Genomic DNA, 19725 nt, shown 5'->3' on the forward strand with positions numbered 1-19725 from the left:
CTGTGATGGATCCTAGAGACAAATATTATAGTTTGGAATTCAGCGCTGTCCTTGAAGGAATTGAAGAGATTGGAGATAAAGATATTATCGGTTCAAGAAAATTCTTGGACTGGAAGGATTTGATGGAACTTGAAATGGAGAAAGTTAACAGAATTAATCCCTGTTTTGTGTCAATGGAAAAACCTTCAAGAGATGTACTAGTGTATCATGTGGAAAAGAGGAACAGAGATGCGGCTTTGCAACAACACTTCAGTGATACGTTTGGATTTGATGGTAAGAAAACATCTGTGATGGAGGAAATTCCTATCAGACTTTTATTATATGACTATGACAGCAAGATTTTTGGGTGCGTAAAGATGGAAGATGGACCCAATATGGATAATGACAGAAGAGCGATTTAAAATTACTGGACTTAGTAGATTTGATGAGTTGGATTAATTGGCATGTTTATTTAGAAAAAAAATTGATTGACATATATCTCAAGGATTGGAAACTTTTCTTTGACTTTTTGTGGAAGATTAAAATGATATGATGTTAATGAGATTTGAAACCAACTAAGATAACCGTTGGAGGAAGGTGATTTTATAATCTATTAAGAGATAGGTTTGTTATATATTATAGATTTATAGCTGAACTATGACAAATCGGAAGTCAATATTCTTTCTTTTTTATATATATATATTTTTTCTTTCTTTTTGTATTGTACTAGTTATTGATTTGTGTTGTTTTCTTTTGTATTGTTTTGGTTTTGAAAATTGGAATAAAAATTAATTGAAAAAAAAAAAAAGGATTCTTGAGAACATTAGTGGTAGGTATGCATGTGTGTGTGTGAAAGAGAGAGAGAGACTCCATCAGGACAACAGCATGCTGAGACGGGAGGCTTAATCCTTTCCTCCCCCTCATGAGCCCCAAAAAGTCTCCCCACAAGTGCCGTTACACCAATAGTAGCTTCCCTGATACTTGTGGCGATATTTGTCAGACCACAGTGGGGGAGCAAAGAGTTAAACCTCCCCTCCCCTCTGTGCCGTGGACCTGACAAGTGTCCCACTCTGCTCACCTGTTATATAGGAATCTGCCTTATAGGGAGTCAGACCACTGATCCATCTAGCTCAGTATTGTTTGCACTGACTGGCAGCAGGTCTCCCAGCCTGACTTGGAGGTGCCAGGGATTGCAGCTGAGATGCTCCTCCACTGAGCTGCAGCCGTTCCCCAGTAATCTCTGTCATGATTGCGAAAGATGCATTTCACATCACGTCCCCATTTGGATCTAGGTGGATGTGAACAGAATGTGGTCCTTTAAAAACAACAACAAATCCTCTGTATAGTTTTCCTTTGGGAGAAAGCACCCTGTCTCTGGGCATGAAGATGGCCCATGAAGCACCTCGCCCACCAAGACGTTGTATCTTTCTACCCCTACCCCACTTCCTCATTCCCCTCCTAATCCCCCACCTTTATCCTTTTCCAGTTGCACCATCACCACCATCTCAGCATCTCTGAGACTTGGCCTTCCCTTCCCTCTGCTGTGCAGAAAAGGGGTTGTTGAGCCACATTGGAATTGTTTACCTGGGCAAAGCTGCCACTAGCTGCATCTCTCCACCAAGGCAGGAGTAGAATCCAAACCCTGGGTACAGAACCCGACTGTCAGGGATGGGGAATCTGTGACCCTCCAAATGTTACTGGAACGCATGAGCCCCAGCCAGCATGGCCAGTAGTCAGGGATGCTGGGAGGAGGAGCCAGCCCTGCCTGATCTTCTGCTGCAACTGATATAGAAAGGAGGGTAGCAATCCCCTTTCTTGCATTACCTGTTGCTGTATTCTCTCCTGGCATAGATGCTGTGAAAACACCCCCTTACATAAAAGAGGGAGAGGGTTCTCTGTAAACGGGCATGTGGCAGCCCCCTCCCCCCGGACTGAGGTCTTCAAGGAAGGAGCCTGGTTTGGGGGCCACCTCAAGCCCTCCCCGCCAGGGTGGGAGGACGGCTTCCCTCTTGCCCCCCCCCAGGAAAGCAAGGCGGCCAGAGGTCCGTGAGACAGACAGATGCGGGGGTGACACCATGAGTTACCGCACTGGGTGACACCAACCCTAGTGACGCCACTGGTGGAGTTGGAAGCAATTTTAGGTGGAGTCAGAGTTGGAGTCGGACAGTAGAAAAATAGAGGAGTCGGAGTCGAAGGTTTGGTGTACCGACTCCACAGCCCTGGGAAGTGGTGGCAATCAGCACTTTCTTGAGAGCTTGGGCATTTTGATGTATGTTATGGTATGATGCTGATTCCTAAATTTAGGTGCTTATGGCTGGAATGCTGAATAACACTTTGCCTCTTTTCTGTTATAAATAGCAGCTGGTGCTCAAGACCTCTGAAAATGTTAGATTATAATATATAAAAATGTTGGCCTAAGGCTGACTGATGTTAATTGGATTTCAGGTAGATTTCCTTTCAAAGTGGAACAGATAAGCTATTCCTTTCTGGATACATAACCACAGCTGGCCTTCAGGGCCAGAAAACCAGTGGATGCTCCCCCTCTTCTCAATGACTCTGGGGATCTAGAAATGTCAAATCTAATCCTTTACTTCATTTAAAAAATATTTCTTAGCCACTTGCTTGTGTAAATATCCTTGAAAATTTAAATTGACCACTTGAGTTGAATGTTTAGAATGTTTCTTCCCTTTCTGGTATTTATCAATCATCACAGAGGTAATATTGAGGATGGTACCATTGACTCCATGTCCACCATACTCTCTTTCTTAAGAAGTTTGACTGGAAGCTCTCTTAGTCTCTTGACTAGAAATTAAACACAAACAATCTCTTCCCTAGAGAGTGGCAGCTCAGTAGTCTGAGTAATAGTATCATTAGAGCTGATCAAGTGCAAGCAATGTCATTTCAACTGCGTAACCTTTTGGCTGACCCAGAAGAGGCCCAGGCTGGCTGCAACTGTTAACATTAGCAGGCTGCTAAACTTGTGAAAAGCCTGCTTGATATGTTCAAGCATGTACCAACTTAGGCTGTCATGGAGCATGTGATAACCCACCAAGAGTATGATGAAATAATCCTTTATATATTCTGGCGTCAGAAATAAGGATTTCCATGTGTTTTCTTAATTAAGTTCCTCTTGGCCTTCAGGAGGGCAGAATAAAAACCAAATACATGATTGAAATCTAATGTTTACAAATTAATAAAGGAGTTTGCAAAGTCTGACCAATTCTTTTATCATTTTTGGGGCAAGCATGTCTCCTAAAAGTCTTCAAAACTGTAGCATATTGGGTTAGGAAAGACCCTTTTGTAATATGGGTATAAGATCACTGAGTTGTTCACCTAGTGCAGCTATCTCCATTCTAAAACAGAATATCCTCTGAAGCCTCTGAAGGTATCATCTTTGATTATCTTTATGACCTTTCCTTGAAAACATCCAAGGCAGGAGAATACACAGTCCTCTTAAGCAAGTGCATTGCCAAACTGTTCCCCACATGTATATTTCCCACCTGTTACAGTTAGGAATGGTTAGACAACTGCCCTTCCTTTTCTTTCTGACATCATCATTACCGTCATCATCACCTGAAAACTGTCAACAACTCTCCCTTTGTGCTTCTTCTATAAAAAATAAACTGACTGAGATTTTAAAGAATTTCCTCATATAATGTGCTCTCTTTTCATGTCCTCATGGTGAAGTTCTCCCTCCTTTGTCTTGGGAAGATGGGATAATCAATTGGGGAGTATTGCATACATTGCACAAAAATAGAATTGTAAATTATTTGGAATGATGAGTAATTAGGTAATAATGCCTTGAGAAACTTCTCACAACAATCTCACACCAAACCTCAGGCTGCAAGCGGAAATCCACTTGGAAAAGGTATCAGCCCTCACTCTTCTCATCCCTAATGCATGACTTCTAAAGCAAGCCAACTATGAGAAAGCTCTACACTCATCATGGACAAGGATGTACTTCTCAATAACTGAAGGGGCACAGGAAAACATTTTGAACCATTAACAAAGTCCTGACAACAAATTCAGTGACAAAGGAGGAAAGACATTTGAAACTGGAAAAGTATTTACACCACCTGCCAATCCTGCTCCATGAACACAGCAACTATAGAAGATATAAGCAATCATCTTTCATATACATAATCAGCTTTCATGTCTTTAATTAGTAAAAGACTATTATTATTACTTTTATCAGGATAAAGCAACTTGCTATCTAAGGTGCCTGGATTCACACGTGGATACGGTATGTGCATTTCAATTTATGCATGTGTAAGTTACAACCTGTTAAGTCAAGTGATGTTATTCATCTTATTAAAAAAAGAAAGAAAAAACATTGCATCATTACTTGTGGATGTTTTTATAAAATGCAAAATGATTCCGTATATTAAGCTATGCAGTTCTTTTAATTTTCAGCAGGTGTAACAAAAACCCTAATTGGAAAATCTACAGTTGCTAGGGCAAGGAACTCAAAGACTTTTTAAATAAATTCTTCTAACTTCACGTAAGAAGCTCTAGACTTGCTTCCTTTCTGTTTCTCTCTAGAGAACTACAGTGTCCCAATGAAAGCAAAGTGTGGGTTTAGAAATGAACTGGGGACTCAAAAATTCTACTTCTAGGGGGGAAAAAAGCTTTCTTCTAGGTTCAAGAGAAGGACTGCCGGATGAGATCTAAACCCTGATATTAAGATTTCTGCAAGGAATATTCAAGGTACAACAATCACTATCTGAGAGAAAAAAAGTCTGTGTAGTGTAATAATTAAAACAAATGTGTATTTTTTAATCTGTTCTCAACCTTTCGCTATTTAGATAGTAAGATGATTGCTACCACCCCTGAATAGTTTTGATTTTGATGTGACTGATTTCAGGAGCCTGAAAAAGGCATTGGCAAGGACTGCTTCTTCACACATTGCACCTTTTAAATGTACATCTAAAATGTTTTTACACCTAAAAAATGTAATGAGTGGATGCATAGAACAAGTATTTTTAATCAAATGCATCATACCAGGACACTCATCAAGAAGTAGGGACTGGCTGAAACACACTATTAACACAAATGTGGGTTTGCTGTTTGTGAGTGTGTTGAAGAAGCTGAGAGTAATGCTGTCAGGAGTCTAGACTAAGAGGCTAGACTCCTAGCAGGATCACCCAAGGCGGAATGGTCAAAGCTGAAACACAATACTAAGATGCATCCAGACTGAGAGGGAGGCAATGGTAAAACTCCTCTGAATACCTTTTACCATGAAAACCCTGTGAACAGAGTATCCAAAATGCAACATGAGATAGTGCTGTAAAATGAGACCTCCCCAGGTCAGATGGCACTCAGTGAGCTACTGGGGAAGAACAATGGACAAGTACATATAGCACTGTGACTAATGACGCAACTGGATAAAAGCTGAATGGAAGCCTGGAGGCTGAAGCACACAGATGCGAAAGGAGAGTCCGGAGTTGTACAACGCACAAAATAGGAACATGGAATGTGAGAAGCATGAACCAGGGAAAGTTAGAAATTGTCAAGCAAGAAATGGAACTTACATTCATACTTGGTGTGAATTAATTAAAATGGATGGGAATGGGTCATTTTCAATCAGGCAACTACAAAATATTTTATGCAGGAAATGAGAAATTAAGGAGAAATGGGGTTCCTTTAATAGTGAGAAGTGATGTAGCAAAAGCAATTAGGAGCTATAACGCAAGGTCTGACTGAGTGATATCAGTGAGATTTAATAGGAAACCTATTAAGATAACCATCATCCAAGTCTATGCTCCAATGGCAAACACAGAAGAAGAGGAATTGGAGAGATGTTACGCAGAAGTACAGGAAGAAATTGATCACACACCAAAACAAGATGTGCTGATAATCATGGGGGACTAGAATGCAAAAGTAGGAAATGGAGAAGAACTAGAAATTGTGGGGAAATGGGGCTAAGGAGATAGAAATGAAGCAGGAGAAAGACTTATTGAATTCTGTGAAGCCAATAATTTGTTTCTTTCAAACACAGTTTTTGAGCAACCGAAAAGATGTCTGTACACATGGACATCACCAAATGGCAGAAGATGAAGAAGTTCCATACTTTCTGTGAAAACAAGACCAGGAGCAGACTGCAGTACAGATCATTAACTGGTCATAGCGAAAATCAGAATAAAGCTGAAGAAGAATAACGAAGCAATCATAATGCCAAAATACAATTTAAATAACATCCCAGAAGAATATAAAAATCAAATAAGGAACAGATTTGAGGCTTTAAACTTAGTTGATAGAGAACTAGAAGAACTATGTATTGAAGTCAGAGACATTATCAGGGAAGAATGCAGATAAACAATGAAGAAAAAGAAATGGACTGCCTTCAAGTCAATCCTGACTTATGGTGACCCTAAGAATAGGGTTTTTATGGTAAGTGGTATTCAGAGGGGGCTACCATTGCCTCCCTCTGAGGCTGAGAGGTAATGCCTGGCCCAAGGTCATCCAGTGAGCTTCATGGCTGTGTGGGGATTCGAACCCTGGTCTCCCAGGTCGTAGTCCAGCACCTTACCCACTACACCATATTGGCTCTCACGGAAAGACAATACCTCTAGTTAAAAAGCGAGAAATACCCCAATGGATGACTGGTGAAACTCTTAAAGAAAGAAGGAAAGCAAAAGCAATGGGAGATAGAAACATGGGCTGCTTTCACACTGCATTTTATTCTGTTATTCTGACAATTATTTACCTTGTAATTTACGCATTAAATTTGATCTTTCACACAATGCAAAAGCTAGCTTTGGAATTCTAGTGGAATGTAGTGCAAGTTTAGCGCAAATTTCTGTGACAAATGATACCAGAAATAATCTGCTAGCAAGGCTGGGAACCCAGAAAATCACTGGAGTTTTTCACCAGCTGCAGCCACTCACGTGACAGGCATCCCGGCATGCAGTGTGTTCCCACCCTTTAGTCGCGTGGGGGGGGGTTGCCTGATAAACGTTGCACCGGTATTCCAGCATCGGTGCAGATAGCAGCATTTCCCACACACACCCCTGTGTCGATACAACAATTTAAAAAGTTAGATCCTACAGGGAGAGGGCTTGCATGGCAATGGGATGAGATATTAGACCACCTACATACTGGGGAACAGTGCACATGTATATGCATGTATAATGGGTGAGGGACAAAAACAAGCCGTGTGAATGACAGCTAAGCAAAATGCTGGTATATCAGCCGAAAAAGCTGCTGTTCCTTAACGCAACAGGTACTTCAGTGTGAAAGGAATTTTAGAAATTGGGACAGAAGTGCTATCTTTTTAATCCATTAACCAAAGCAATCATCCCCATATGTGAAAGCAGCCATGGTTAGAATCCTAAATGCAGTAACACATTTAAAAGCAACTAGTACGTAGGGACAAAGAGAACTATTACAATAGTTATTGTACAGAAACAGAAGACGATAATAAAAAAGGTAAAACAAGAGCTCTATTCCAAAAGGTTAGATAAATTAAAGGGAAATTTAAACCAAGAGTAGGGATGTTGAATAATCAACAGGGGAACACACTGACTGACTGAGAAGAAATAAAAGGAAGATGGAAGCAATACACCAAAGAACTCTATAAAAGAGATGCCAGGATGACAGATTCATTCATGGAGGAACTGTATGATGAAGAACCAGAAATTTTAGAAAGTGAGGTGGAAGCTGCTCTTAAAGTACTTGGAAGAAATAAATCAACAGATGGCATACCAACAGAGTTGCTACAAGTTACTGAGACAGAATCTGTCCAAATCTTGACAAAAATTTGTCAACAAATATGGAAAAGAGAGCAGTGGCCCACAGACTGGAAGCATTAGATATATATCCCAATTCCAAAGAAAGGGGATCCCAGGGAATGCAGTCATTATCAAACTATTTCCTTAATATCCCATGCAAGTAAAGTAATGATCAAGATTCTACAACAAAGGCTCTTATTATATATGGAGCAAGAAATGCCAGATGTCCAAGTTGGATTTAGAAAGGGAAGAGGTACCAGAGATCATATTGCAAACATACATTGGATGATGAAATGGACCAAGGAATTTCTGAAGAAAATCACCCTGTGCTTTATAGATTATAGCAAAGTGTTTGATTGTGTAGATCATAAAAAAACCTACGGAATAAAAGAAATGGGGGTGCCATAGCATCTATTATTCCAATGTGCAACCTATACTCTGGAAAAGAGGCTACTGTAAGGACAGGATATGGAGAAACTGATTCGTTACCCATTGGAAAGGGTGTGAAACAGGGTTGTATTTTATCACCCTATTTGTTTAAATTATACGCAGAGCATATTGGACCAACAGGAAGGAGGAGTGAAAACTGGAGGGAGAAATAGCAATAATTTAAGATATGCAGACAATACTATACTACTAGCAGAAACCAGTAATGATTTGAAATAAGAACATAAGAACATAAGAAGAGCCTGCTGGATCAGGCCAGTGGCCCATCTAGTCCAGCATCCTGTTCTCACAGTGGCCAACCAGGTGCCCGGGGGAAGCCCGCAAGCAGGACCCGAGTGCAAGAACACTCTCCCCTCCTGAGGCTTCCGGCAACTGGTTTTCAGAAGCATGCTGCCTCTGAATGCTGATGAAAGTTGAAGAGGAAAGCACAAAAGCAGGACTACAGCTGAATGACAAAAAGACTAAAGTAATGACAACAGAAGATTTATGTAACTTTAAAGGTGACAATGAGGACATTGAACTTGTCAATACCTTGGCACAGTCATTAACCAAAATAGAGACAATAGTAAAGAAATCAGACGAAGGCTAAGACTGGCGAGGGTAGCTATGAGAGAACTAGAAAAGGTCCTCAGATGCAAAGATGTATCACTGAACATCAAAGTCAGGATCATTCAGACCATGGTATTCCCGATCTCTATGTATGGTTGTGAAAGTTGGACAGTGAAAAAAAGGGATAAGAGAAAAATCAACTCATTTGAAATGTGGTGTTGGAGGAGAGCTTTGCGCATACCATGGACTGCAAAAAAGACAAATAATTGGGTGTTAGAACAAACTAAACCAGAACTATCACTAGAAGCTAAAATGATAAATCTGAGGTTATCATACTTTGGACACATAATGAGAAGACATGATTCACTAGAAAAAACAATAATGTTGGGAAAAACAAAAGGGAGTAGAAAAAGAGGAAGGTCAAACAAGAGATGGATTGATACCATAAAGGGAACCACAGACCTGAACTTACAATATCTGAACAGGGTGGTTTCTAACAAATGCTAATGGAGGTCGCAGATTCAATGCTCGCAGGGTTACCATAAGTCGTAATCGAATTGAAGGCACATAACACACAAACATACAATATGTGAGATGACCCTAACAGTGATCCATGCATAGAAGTACCAAGTCACAACAGGAGAAGGAGTTCTGTACCTACAAAACCTCAGTTATGTTGTCACTGCTATGCTATGTGGTGTGCTTCTTCCCCACAACTGATAAGCAGAGACCAAGGAAAAGAGAGGCTGGCAGAAGAGACTGAAGAATGTGGTTGATATTTCTTGTGACGTAGTACCTTGAATACTTCAATATAGGTGTAGGCTTCAAAGAAGGTTCTTCTCTTTTTCTTCAGCTGGTCTCCATCTCCTTTAACTGCTATATAATGGAGGGCAGGAAGGTGCAACCCAAGCCATTGCCACAACTGAAGAGCAGACTTTTAAAGGTGCAGGCCTCTTTTCCAAGTTGCAGTTTGCTACATGAACAGTTTTAACACTTCAGATCTTCATGCAAGAACATTCCTGTGCTTGCCAAATTACTGCTCACAGCCTTCAACTACTTTTGAGCAAAGAATACAACAGCTGCCTTTGAGGTACACAGCTGGGTGTGCGGCTGAAAGCTTAGGGGGTCAGTTATACCATACAAATTCAGAGTTTTTGAAATGGATAGTGCTTCTCTCAGATGACTCCATGATCCGAATCAAGACTGTTTGCAACCTCAACTATTATTGCAGTCTAGTAATCACTTACTCCACAGCAGACTTCCTAAGTAACATTAAACTTTTATGGAGGATTGTTGCATTTTAGCATGTTTATGCAAATATTATTTGGACACAACTGTAGCCACTTGCTTTGTTCTTTGTGATGTTATAAACCACAGCTCTACAACAGTCTTACCTTCCTGTAAACTGGGGCAAAGGGGGAACCCAAAGGATTTAGCACTTTGTTTCAAGTCTGTAGCACAGAGAGATATCCTAACATAGTATCCCTGTCGGTTCTGAGAAGCAGCTTGGCAACTTTACATGTGGACTACCTGCAAATACTGTATCTGTCCTTTTAGTTCACCACCCCTTGCCCCATTTTTGATGAAGCACCACTGCACTTCACAAAAATCAATACTATGAGCCCACCAAGTGAATACCTTTGGTGAAAAATACATGCTACAACCATCTCTATTGAAGCACTCTTAATAAGATGAGTACCTGCAGTTCTGTTTGGAAGAAAAACTTCTGTGGGCACTGTGTGCAATCATAGATCTTGTCTTCTTGTCCGTGGGCCGAAAAAATATGTTGTTGCAACTTGTTGGCTTGAACAAATACTGAAACATTAAAAAGAAAGTGAACTTTTAGTTCTATCGTTTTCTACATGTAGAGACTTTTTTATGAACATTTCCTCATTAACTCACAGCAATTGCAAAGGGTACAATTATCCAAGAACCCTATAATTTCTGATTATACTGTTGCTATAATAGGCGCTAGCCACGATTGCTCAGTTCCACATCCAATTCCTAATTTTCTTTTCTTTTCTTGTAAAAGAACCATGCTTATATGTCTGGTAAAAACATAATTAAATAACATTTCAATCTAAAACACTCAGAAATGCACCTTTCTCATCTTACCGCAGTAATTTCAGATTGAACCACACAGAACTACAAATCAAAAGCAAAATTTTTAAAACAAACCCCTTCTACTCTAAATTTGAAAGCAATAGATACCAAAGCCCTCCCTTTTTGCATTCATCCAAAAGTTAAATCTAGCAAACAGTTCTGTATTTAAATCTGTTAATGTTAAAAATTATATCCCACAGCTACTTTGAGGCAACATCTATAAATGTGAAACAGAACTGCAGGTAAATTCTCTTTGGATACTTTAAGATCAACTCTGAGTACACAGTGAATGCAAAGGTTTCAATAATATAAACATGTTCAATTTTAATGACTACAAAACAAGGCCCTAAGACTGTGTAACAGTTTACCTAGGAGACATACTATTAATAATTAAATTGTATATGCCAGAGGCAGTCTTTGGGTTGGCAGCACTGACTTCTGATGGATGCCTGGTGCACTGTGACCTAAAAAAAGTTTGTATCTACAATATTAATCTGTATAGGCAGGGAAAGGATTTATTAAAGATGCTGGCATTTAACTTTGACTCCACTCCTAATCATTAAAATAATTCTAATTGAATGCCAACAACAACAAAAATTAGAATAGTATTCTTGTGAGTCATACATTTTAATCACATTTCTCATTACCTTAAAAAGGATTGGATTCCATTTTCCATATAAAACTTGTATTGGTGATTTTTAGTTCTTGTTAATATTCTACACACTGAAATAATTTAATAGCATATTACTCATAAAACATCATTGTTTATGATGAATGTGCTGTGTCTATTTACTCCATCAGCAAAAAAGGATTTTTTAAATACAGATTGGAATAGAAGACATGCTTGTTAACACATTATACATGCCACTGGCTGAAATACTAAAAGATGCTGATGATAGATAAATAAATAAATAAATAATCAGGGACCTTATTTATGGCGAGAACTATCAGCAGGGTTGCTTTTCAGATATTATGTGGTAGTTTTTAAAAAATCCACCCCAAACTTAATTTTTAGAATCACAAGCTGTATTAAGAGAGTAAAAGAAAACTACTTCCTTAAATATGTTTATACACAGAAACGCGGAACAATTCTGTACAATCAATGCAAAAACTAAAATGCAAAATAAATGCTTGACTGAAGAAATTATTGAACCCAGATGCCTGACAGGCAAACTGTTGAAAGCAAAACCATCTACAGCCTCAGACGTTATTACTGCAAGCTGTGTAGGGGAAATTAACTAAATGTTATAATGCAGAAAAAACATGTTTAACTTGTACATGGGAAGGTAATAATCAGTATCACCAACTCCAACCAACAAAAGAAAAATCTAACTTTAATTTGCTTTTGTAGGGGCTGCCTGCATTTTACTAGAAATGGAGCTGCCAAACAACAAGGAATAATATGGAGATACTAAAGGGTCATGTTTTCTTATCAATGTGTATCAGTGAAGAACAAAACCCCCAAATTGCTTCCCATTGATACAGAGCTGTGCAAACTGCTGATTTTCTTCTTTTAGAAAAACAAATCTTGCATTTATACACTATGATTCAGGGTATAATTTTAAATAGCGTTATTGTTGTAAAAATAAAAGGTCTGTATGCAGTCTTTAAATGGTTTAATTTTCAGCTACAGTTGTAGGTTATGTTTCATCCAGTATGTCAGTATGTTTTATAGTGGGGTGGTGGGGGAGCCTGTCTTATTGGCAACAGGCCTGTAAAGAAGCAAATGCCTGGGGTTTCTCACAATTGTGGGTCACGATGGAAAGGAAGGGAGTGGTCACAAGTCCTGACTCCTGTAGCACCAATTGCTTCCAGGTGGGGTAGAAGTGGCATGGGATGACAGTATAGGTACAAGTTGGTGGGGAACTGATTTGGGGTGGAGTAAGGAGAGAGTGGAGGAGTACACAGGTATAGAAGCAAGAACAATGCGCTCGACTGAGTTTCTTCTGAATGAGTTCATAACTACATGGTAAATGATGTATGTGAAAACAGTTTTTGTAGATGAAATATCAGAGTAAGCTTTTCATATCACTTAACACAGTAGTTCCCAAACTTCTTTCACTGCGGACCACTTGAAAATTGCTAAGGGTCTTGATGGACCACTTAATCATTTTTTTGCCTGTTGTAGCAATTGTAATGTGCTTTGCTAGTAACTATATATTTTTAATTGTATTTTCATCCTTTCTTTTATTTTATTGTAATCCAATAAAACATAATGTAAGAAATAAAAGGAATAAAAATACAATTAAAATCACTATAAATATTTAATGTGGACATGTCATGGACCACATGAATGAAGCTTGCAGACCACTGGTGGTCCAGGGACCACAGTTTGGGGACCCCTGGGTTAACGTATACTCCATCTAGAGTGTTCAGTAGAGCTGTTCAGCTACAGGTAACTGAGGGTCAAGGTACATGCTATGTCTAATACATAGCTTGCATCTATGTGTGCTTTTTTCCTCATTCAGAAGTAAGCGTGGGAGGCAATCTCAGCCAGGACTGCAGCATACAGAGAGTGGAGGCTTCATCATTTCCTCCCCAGCCGCAACCCCGCCACCTGATACATCACTTCTTAAGCAAAAGGTTTTTAGCAGCCATTGAAAACAATACAATGAAGGTGCCTGCCTAAATCTCCCCTCCTTGCACACTGCAGTCCCAATCCAGGTTGCCCCACACTTACCTCTGAGTAAGAAAAAAGCACATATGTAACTGGAAGCTACGTATTAAACAGAATGTGTAGTGTGACACTCAGTGCTGAATATTTCAGAGATAAATATGTAATCAGATCTAAGTCTGTGTGTGTGTAGAAAATCAATGGGGGTGATCATAAACATATGAGAGACACTGCAGCATGACTCCAATCTGCACTATGAGGCATTCAAATATGAGGCATTAACCTATTTGGAGGGGATGCACAAGTATCTGCCTTGTGTATAGGTGTATGGTACTAGATGCACAGACAAAGAGGCACAGTCACCAATCAGCTCAAATGGAGTAAGGATTGGACTGGTCTACTGAAAACAAATATCCTTCTCTTTGAATTCTAGACCTATTCATCTCAACCTTGTAGACATAAGATGTTCCTTTGAGGGTTTATGTATGTATTATATACAGTGCCTTGCAACAGTAATCAGACCCCTGACCAATGCTCTCATATTACTGAATTACAAATGGTGCACTGTAATTTCGTTCTGTATGATATTTTATTTTGAAACACTGAAACTCGAAATCAATTGTTGTAAGGTGACACTGATTTTATGTTGGGATTTTTTTTGTAAGAAACATAAAAAACTGAAACACGTTGCTTGCATATGTATTCAGCCCCTGTGCTGTGGAAGCTCCCAGTTTACACAGATGAAAGAAACTGGCCTATCCAGGACACAGTTACCTTACCATTGGCCTCCACCTGTAAACCATTAAAGTTGCTGTCACATTGTCAGGATAAAAACCCCACTGTTGAAGGATCATTGGTCAGGCTGAGGATCTGAAGGAAAATGAAGACCAAAGAGCTTTCTACAGAAGTGGGAGATAACGTAATACAAATGCATAGATTAGGAAAAGGGTACAAAACAATATCCAAGCGTTTGGATATCCCAGTGAGCACAGTTGGATCAATAATCAGGAAGTGGAAGCTGCATCACACCACCCAGGCACTGCCAAGAAACGGCCATCCCTCAAAACTCAGTGCTCAAACAAGGAGACTTGTGAGAGAAGCCACAGAGAGGCCAACAATCCCCATGCTGTGGGGATGCTTCTCATTAGCAGTCGCTGGGCATCTTGTTAAAATTGAAGGAAAGAATTAATGGAGCAGAATACAGGGAAATAGTGCAAGAGAACCTGCTTTAATCCACTAAAAAACTGAAGCTTGGGAGGAAATTCACTTTTCAGCAGGACAATGATCCCAAGCACAAGGCCAAAGCAACATTGAAGTGGCTCAAGAACAAAAAGGTGAATGTCCTACAGTGGCCCAGGCAAAGTCCTGATCTCAATCCCATTGAGAATCTGTGATACTCTTTGAAAATTGCAGTCCACAAGCAATGTCCAACCAACCTGAATGACCTGGAGCAAATCTGCCAAGAAAAATGCACCAAAATCCCTCTGACACTTTGTGCAAAGCTGGTACATGCCTATCCCAAAAGACTTAAAGCTGTTATTGCAGCTCTACCAAATATTAATGTCTGTGAGTTGAATATTTATGCAAGCAACATGCTTCTGTTTTTTTACAAACATTTTCCAACGTAAAACCAATTTCACCTTACAATAATTGATTTTGAGTTTCAGTGTTTCAAAATAAATATCATACAGAACAAAATTGCAATGTACCATTTGTAATTCAGTAACATGAGAGCATTGGTCAGGGGTCTGATTACATTTGCAAGGCAATGTACATATCAGTTGGGAATGTAGTGAGATACAATGGAAGTTCAGTCCACCTTACGGTTGTGTCACTGCTGGTGCCTCAAAAACCTCCACTAACCTCTAAAAAACAGGAATAGTCATGTGACTCCTTCACCAACTATCCCTGGAGAAAATACCAAGGCTACAATCCAAGGAGCTACTTTAGGCATGTCCAAGAGCTTTGACTCCCCACTCTTCCCCCCACAGCCACCCACTGTTTTCTTTCCATTTCAGTTTCTCTCCATTTCTAATTTTTTCTACTCTTAAGTTCAGCTCTCCAGATTTCATCAGTGTTCTAGTGTAAAATTCTTCTAATACACAGATTTTTGTATGCAATTTTGCCTAAACATTTTTGCACAACTGTTTCTAATTTAATGGATTTCTTATGCTATTTTCATGAACATATGCATTTTTTATGCACATGTTACCCTAGTGTATGCATTTCTGTATAAATTTCCTGGGTGGAGAACTATATTGCAAAACTAGAAGTGTGACTCTAAGGCTGTGTTGTGATTCGCATGTTTCAGAAAATGCAAAATAGATAGATTTGCTTTTAAATGCAAACTGAATCAAATTTATCCTCCGTCTCATATCATAGACTGCATTTGGAAGTCCAGTTACTTTCATGATATATTGTAAGATTAGGAGCTGCTTTCTGAGAAATACAGTACTAAAGCCCTCGAGTTACTTGCAGGTTCTTTGAATCCCTTTAGACCTTTGGAAGAGAAGGCACAGGGTACACTCTCTCCAGCAAGATATCTTTAACCACCACCACCCTGCAAGTCTTAATCTATATATGCAAAAGTATCCTTACTTCAAATATTCAGTAATTAATAATGTATCTTTGCAGTTTAGCAATCCTCCCCCCCAGTAACACCCCACACTGTAGAAAAGTGCTCTGAACTAGTGCTAAAAGAGATGTGTTAGAAGAGAGGACTTTGAGGGATAAAAGATGGTGAGTTGTGACTCCCAATGTTATTTAGATGTGTAGCATAGATTCTTTTTGTTATAACTGATTTTATGAATGGAAAATTTAAATATGAAGGTGTCTAAAAACATTTGGAGCTAAAAAAAATATGAGTAGAGTTTTGCTTGCACAATGGGGCTTTCCTACTTCTTCTCTCTTATGCAGTCCCTTGAACTCCTGTGAAAAACTGCTCCTGAGGATTGGGGGTCTCCAGAACAGTGTGGAATGCAGAAGGGTGAGATGCAACCGAAGGGGGGAAATTGGCAGAAATCAGAACCTTCTGCTCATTGTTATGATAAAAACATGATGTGAGGGGTGTGCTTGAAAAGCAATCCAGGAAAATGAATGTCTGATCTTTCTGCACACTTGACTTTTTAAATAATTTCTAATCAATACTACTAATGAGCACAAATCTAACATTTGCGCACAAGCTGACCTCAAGTCTCTGTCTGGCATAAATGGCATTGGAGAATGTGATTAATAATCTAAGGCCAAGGCTGGAAAGTGAACTAATCCTGTATACTCACCTGTAAAGCAAACTGGGCATTTGAAGGTGCCCCCCATTCCTTCAAAACTGTGTTCTATCAGGTGGCACTGAAGTTTGGCAGGAGAATCAAACGTCTGGTTGCAGAGCTTGCATTCATGGTTTAGTCCTTCATCTAATGGAAAAATAGGAGGAAAGTTTATGGTTAGTTGTTATGCTTGAACCCCAATTTTCTGCTAATTACATACTTCATGTACTAAGAAGCTTTTCATCCTGTTCCAAACATTCTATTTATTTACTGATAAGAATTAGAAGTATGCACACATGTAACTGAATTTGATGCTAATATAAATGCAGGTGCATCAGATTCTAAGTCAATTAATAGCATAGGTACATCTCCATGGCCTTCACTGATTATGGCATTATTTGTATTGTATTAAATTCCTATGGCAGATTAAGGGTGGGCAGATTTGCTGTCAGGCCCCTTGTTCCCATTAACCTATATCTGTTAAAAGTGCACCTTAAGAAAGGGAGGTCAAATACATTTTAGTTAAGGACATGGACAGCAGAGTATCTGGTTCTGTATTTTAACATGCAAAGCCCCAACAAAACAGCAAGTGCACCCATAAAAAAGAAACTTACTTCAAACTTCTCTTTCTATTTTAGACTTTCATCTGTATCCTACCATTCTAGGTTTTCCTCTGTGCTAATGTAAGAATGTTCCAGAAGCTGTGCAAATTTTTGCTGTTTGGCTTGGCTTTTAGTGGCAAAGACAGCTGGTACAGCACAGTGGTGAGGAGAGCCTGGCTGGGATTCCAGAATCTGTGAGTTCAAATCCCTGCTCGTGTCTCCTGAGTGTCAAGAGCCAGCTAAAGATCACCCCACAGTGAGTGGCTCAGGGGTTACGTGCCCTGCCACCTGTGCAGCCATGGGCAAGCTGCATAGTCCCAAGGAGCCCAGTTGCCCCCCAGCTGGCAGTTGCAGACAAGGAAGGGGCTGGCTTGTGCAGCTGTGGCAAGCTGAGCAGGCCCTAGCCACCTGGGGAGGACTAGCCTCAGAGGGAGGCAATGGTAAACCCCCTCTGAATACTGCTTACCATGAACACCCTATTCATAGGGTAGCCATAAGCCGGGATCAACTTGAAGACAGTCCATTTCCATTTTTAGTGTCAAAGAATATGCATGTACTAGCTTGGGGGGTGATTGTGGGGTGGACAAGAACATTTAGAATTTTATTTTTATTTAGATTCTGTGATGTATTATGTTAATTTTCGATATGCAGCATCATATCAAAGGATGGGGAGAGTTGACTTTCAGTTTGTACACTACCTTGAATCTTTTTCTAAAATAAGAAAGTGGCCAGTATCATTAATGCTTTCCGGCCCTTATTATTAATAACTATCCTACGAGCCTCAATGGTCCTTTATTTGTTCAGCTATAGGCATTGATAGCACCACCAAATTGATCCTAAAACATTCCCTGCTCTGAGCTGCAGGCCCATAGTGCCCTCTTTCCCCTCCCTCTTCATCTTAGGCCTAGCATTAGTCTTTCTTCCCAACAGTGTTGCAAGTTCCTTTCATTCCACCATGGGAACAGTGATAGGTTGTCCTACTTAGAAACAGTTGCTAGGTAAAGCACAGCTTCCAGCTCTGTTGTACAGGGTTCAATTCCCTCAGCATATCTCAGCAAAAGGTCCTTCTGTAGGTCACTAGTGTGTTATACAAACAGTTTGATATTACAGGTAAATACACTATTCCATTAATAAAAACCCCCCACATACAACTGTACCTGGTATACCACTCAAGCATGATTGAAACAAAAAGGATTTTTAAAAAGCATTATCTTATCAAGCATCTAAACTGTTCTGTCATTTGCTTAATATCACACAGAATTCAATTTAGAAGTAAATTTATATGTATCCTTGATGTTTTGGTTCAGATACTTGAACTCTAAATCCTTAATGTATATGGACACAATTCATTAACTGTTACAATGACTTTCTTAATCCTAGCAAGGGTTCTAGACACTGCCTCACCCAATGGTTGTGCAATAGTGTTACTGTGAAACAACACTACTAAGGACAGGTAAGAGCATTTGCACTAGCTTTCAGCCTCTGTTCCTAGCTAACAGTCACTGCAAATGCCCTGGCCTATCCAGGAAGGGCCTATCCTATGGAAGGTTATAACTTCCATAGTCCCTGACCACTAGCCATGCTGGCTGCAACTGATGTGAACTGTAGTCCACATTTAGAGGGCAATGATTTGGCTACCCCTGCCTAAACTGTATGGTCTTCAGATTCTGGACATGCCTATGGTTTGCTGAGGTTCAGCTGTACTGATGTGGAAGAATGTAACTTTCATCTATATTTATGGCAATGGTTACTCTGATGTAGTTATGTAGCCAGGGAAAAAGTCAAAGTAGCTACCTCTTCTTTCATGAACATTCTTGGACAGTTAGGTAGATGAGTTGGACAGCATACATATGTGCATAAATAGATTCAGGGCAACACATGGCAGAAATGTGAAACATTAAGAACTGTAATCAGTGAGTTTACTTTTCCCCTTAATTAATGATCCTGTCATATTATGCCTTCTTCCTTTTTTTTTGTTTCCTGCATTTTTAACTTGTTTCAAAATAAAATGTCATGTTAAAAAAGAAATGTAAGAGTTATGTTTATTTTAAATGGCTACATAGTAGGATTGAATGACAATGCAGATTGTGTTAAGGAAAACTAAAGACAGAATGAATGCCTAGTCCCCACATAAATCTTTATTTCCCCCCCGGAAAATTCTGAAATTAATATTGTAATAGTAGTTTAGCCCAAGCATCTAGTATTTGGCCTCTGACAGTGGTCAGCACTAGCTGTTTCAGAGGAAGGTGGAAATTCCCATAATGGCCATATTATGCAATGAGAAGCCTAAGGGGGGATGTTTTCCCCATGAATATTTGTGTTGATGCACATACTTAAAGCAAGTGGAAGAAAAGGAACCCATCTCTGGATCATCAAGGTGAAGATAAGCAATGTCAACCTCTGAAATGGTAGTCAAATGCAAATCAGCAATGTTAGGC

General features: G+C 39.6%; 1 protein-coding gene across 12 annotated transcripts in view; it reads right to left on the minus strand.

Annotated features, from left to right (window-relative positions):
* ZNF521 (zinc finger protein 521) overlaps positions 1–19725 on the minus strand; it is a 422310-nt gene that overhangs the window by 52904 nt on the left and 349681 nt on the right. For all 12 annotated transcript variants that reach the window (XM_061597293.1, XM_061597339.1, XM_061597412.1 and 9 more), the window contains 2 exons: positions 16701–16832; positions 10405–10520 (listed from right to left, as the gene is read on the minus strand). In XM_061597293.1, coding sequence (XP_061453277.1) covers positions 10405–10520; positions 16701–16832 — 248 coding nt within the window. The remainder of the gene's footprint in view (positions 1–10404; positions 10521–16700; positions 16833–19725) is intronic.

This window comes from Rhineura floridana, chromosome 1 (genome assembly GCF_030035675.1).
Source record: "Rhineura floridana isolate rRhiFlo1 chromosome 1, rRhiFlo1.hap2, whole genome shotgun sequence".
NCBI lineage: Eukaryota > Metazoa > Chordata > Lepidosauria > Squamata > Rhineuridae > Rhineura > Rhineura floridana.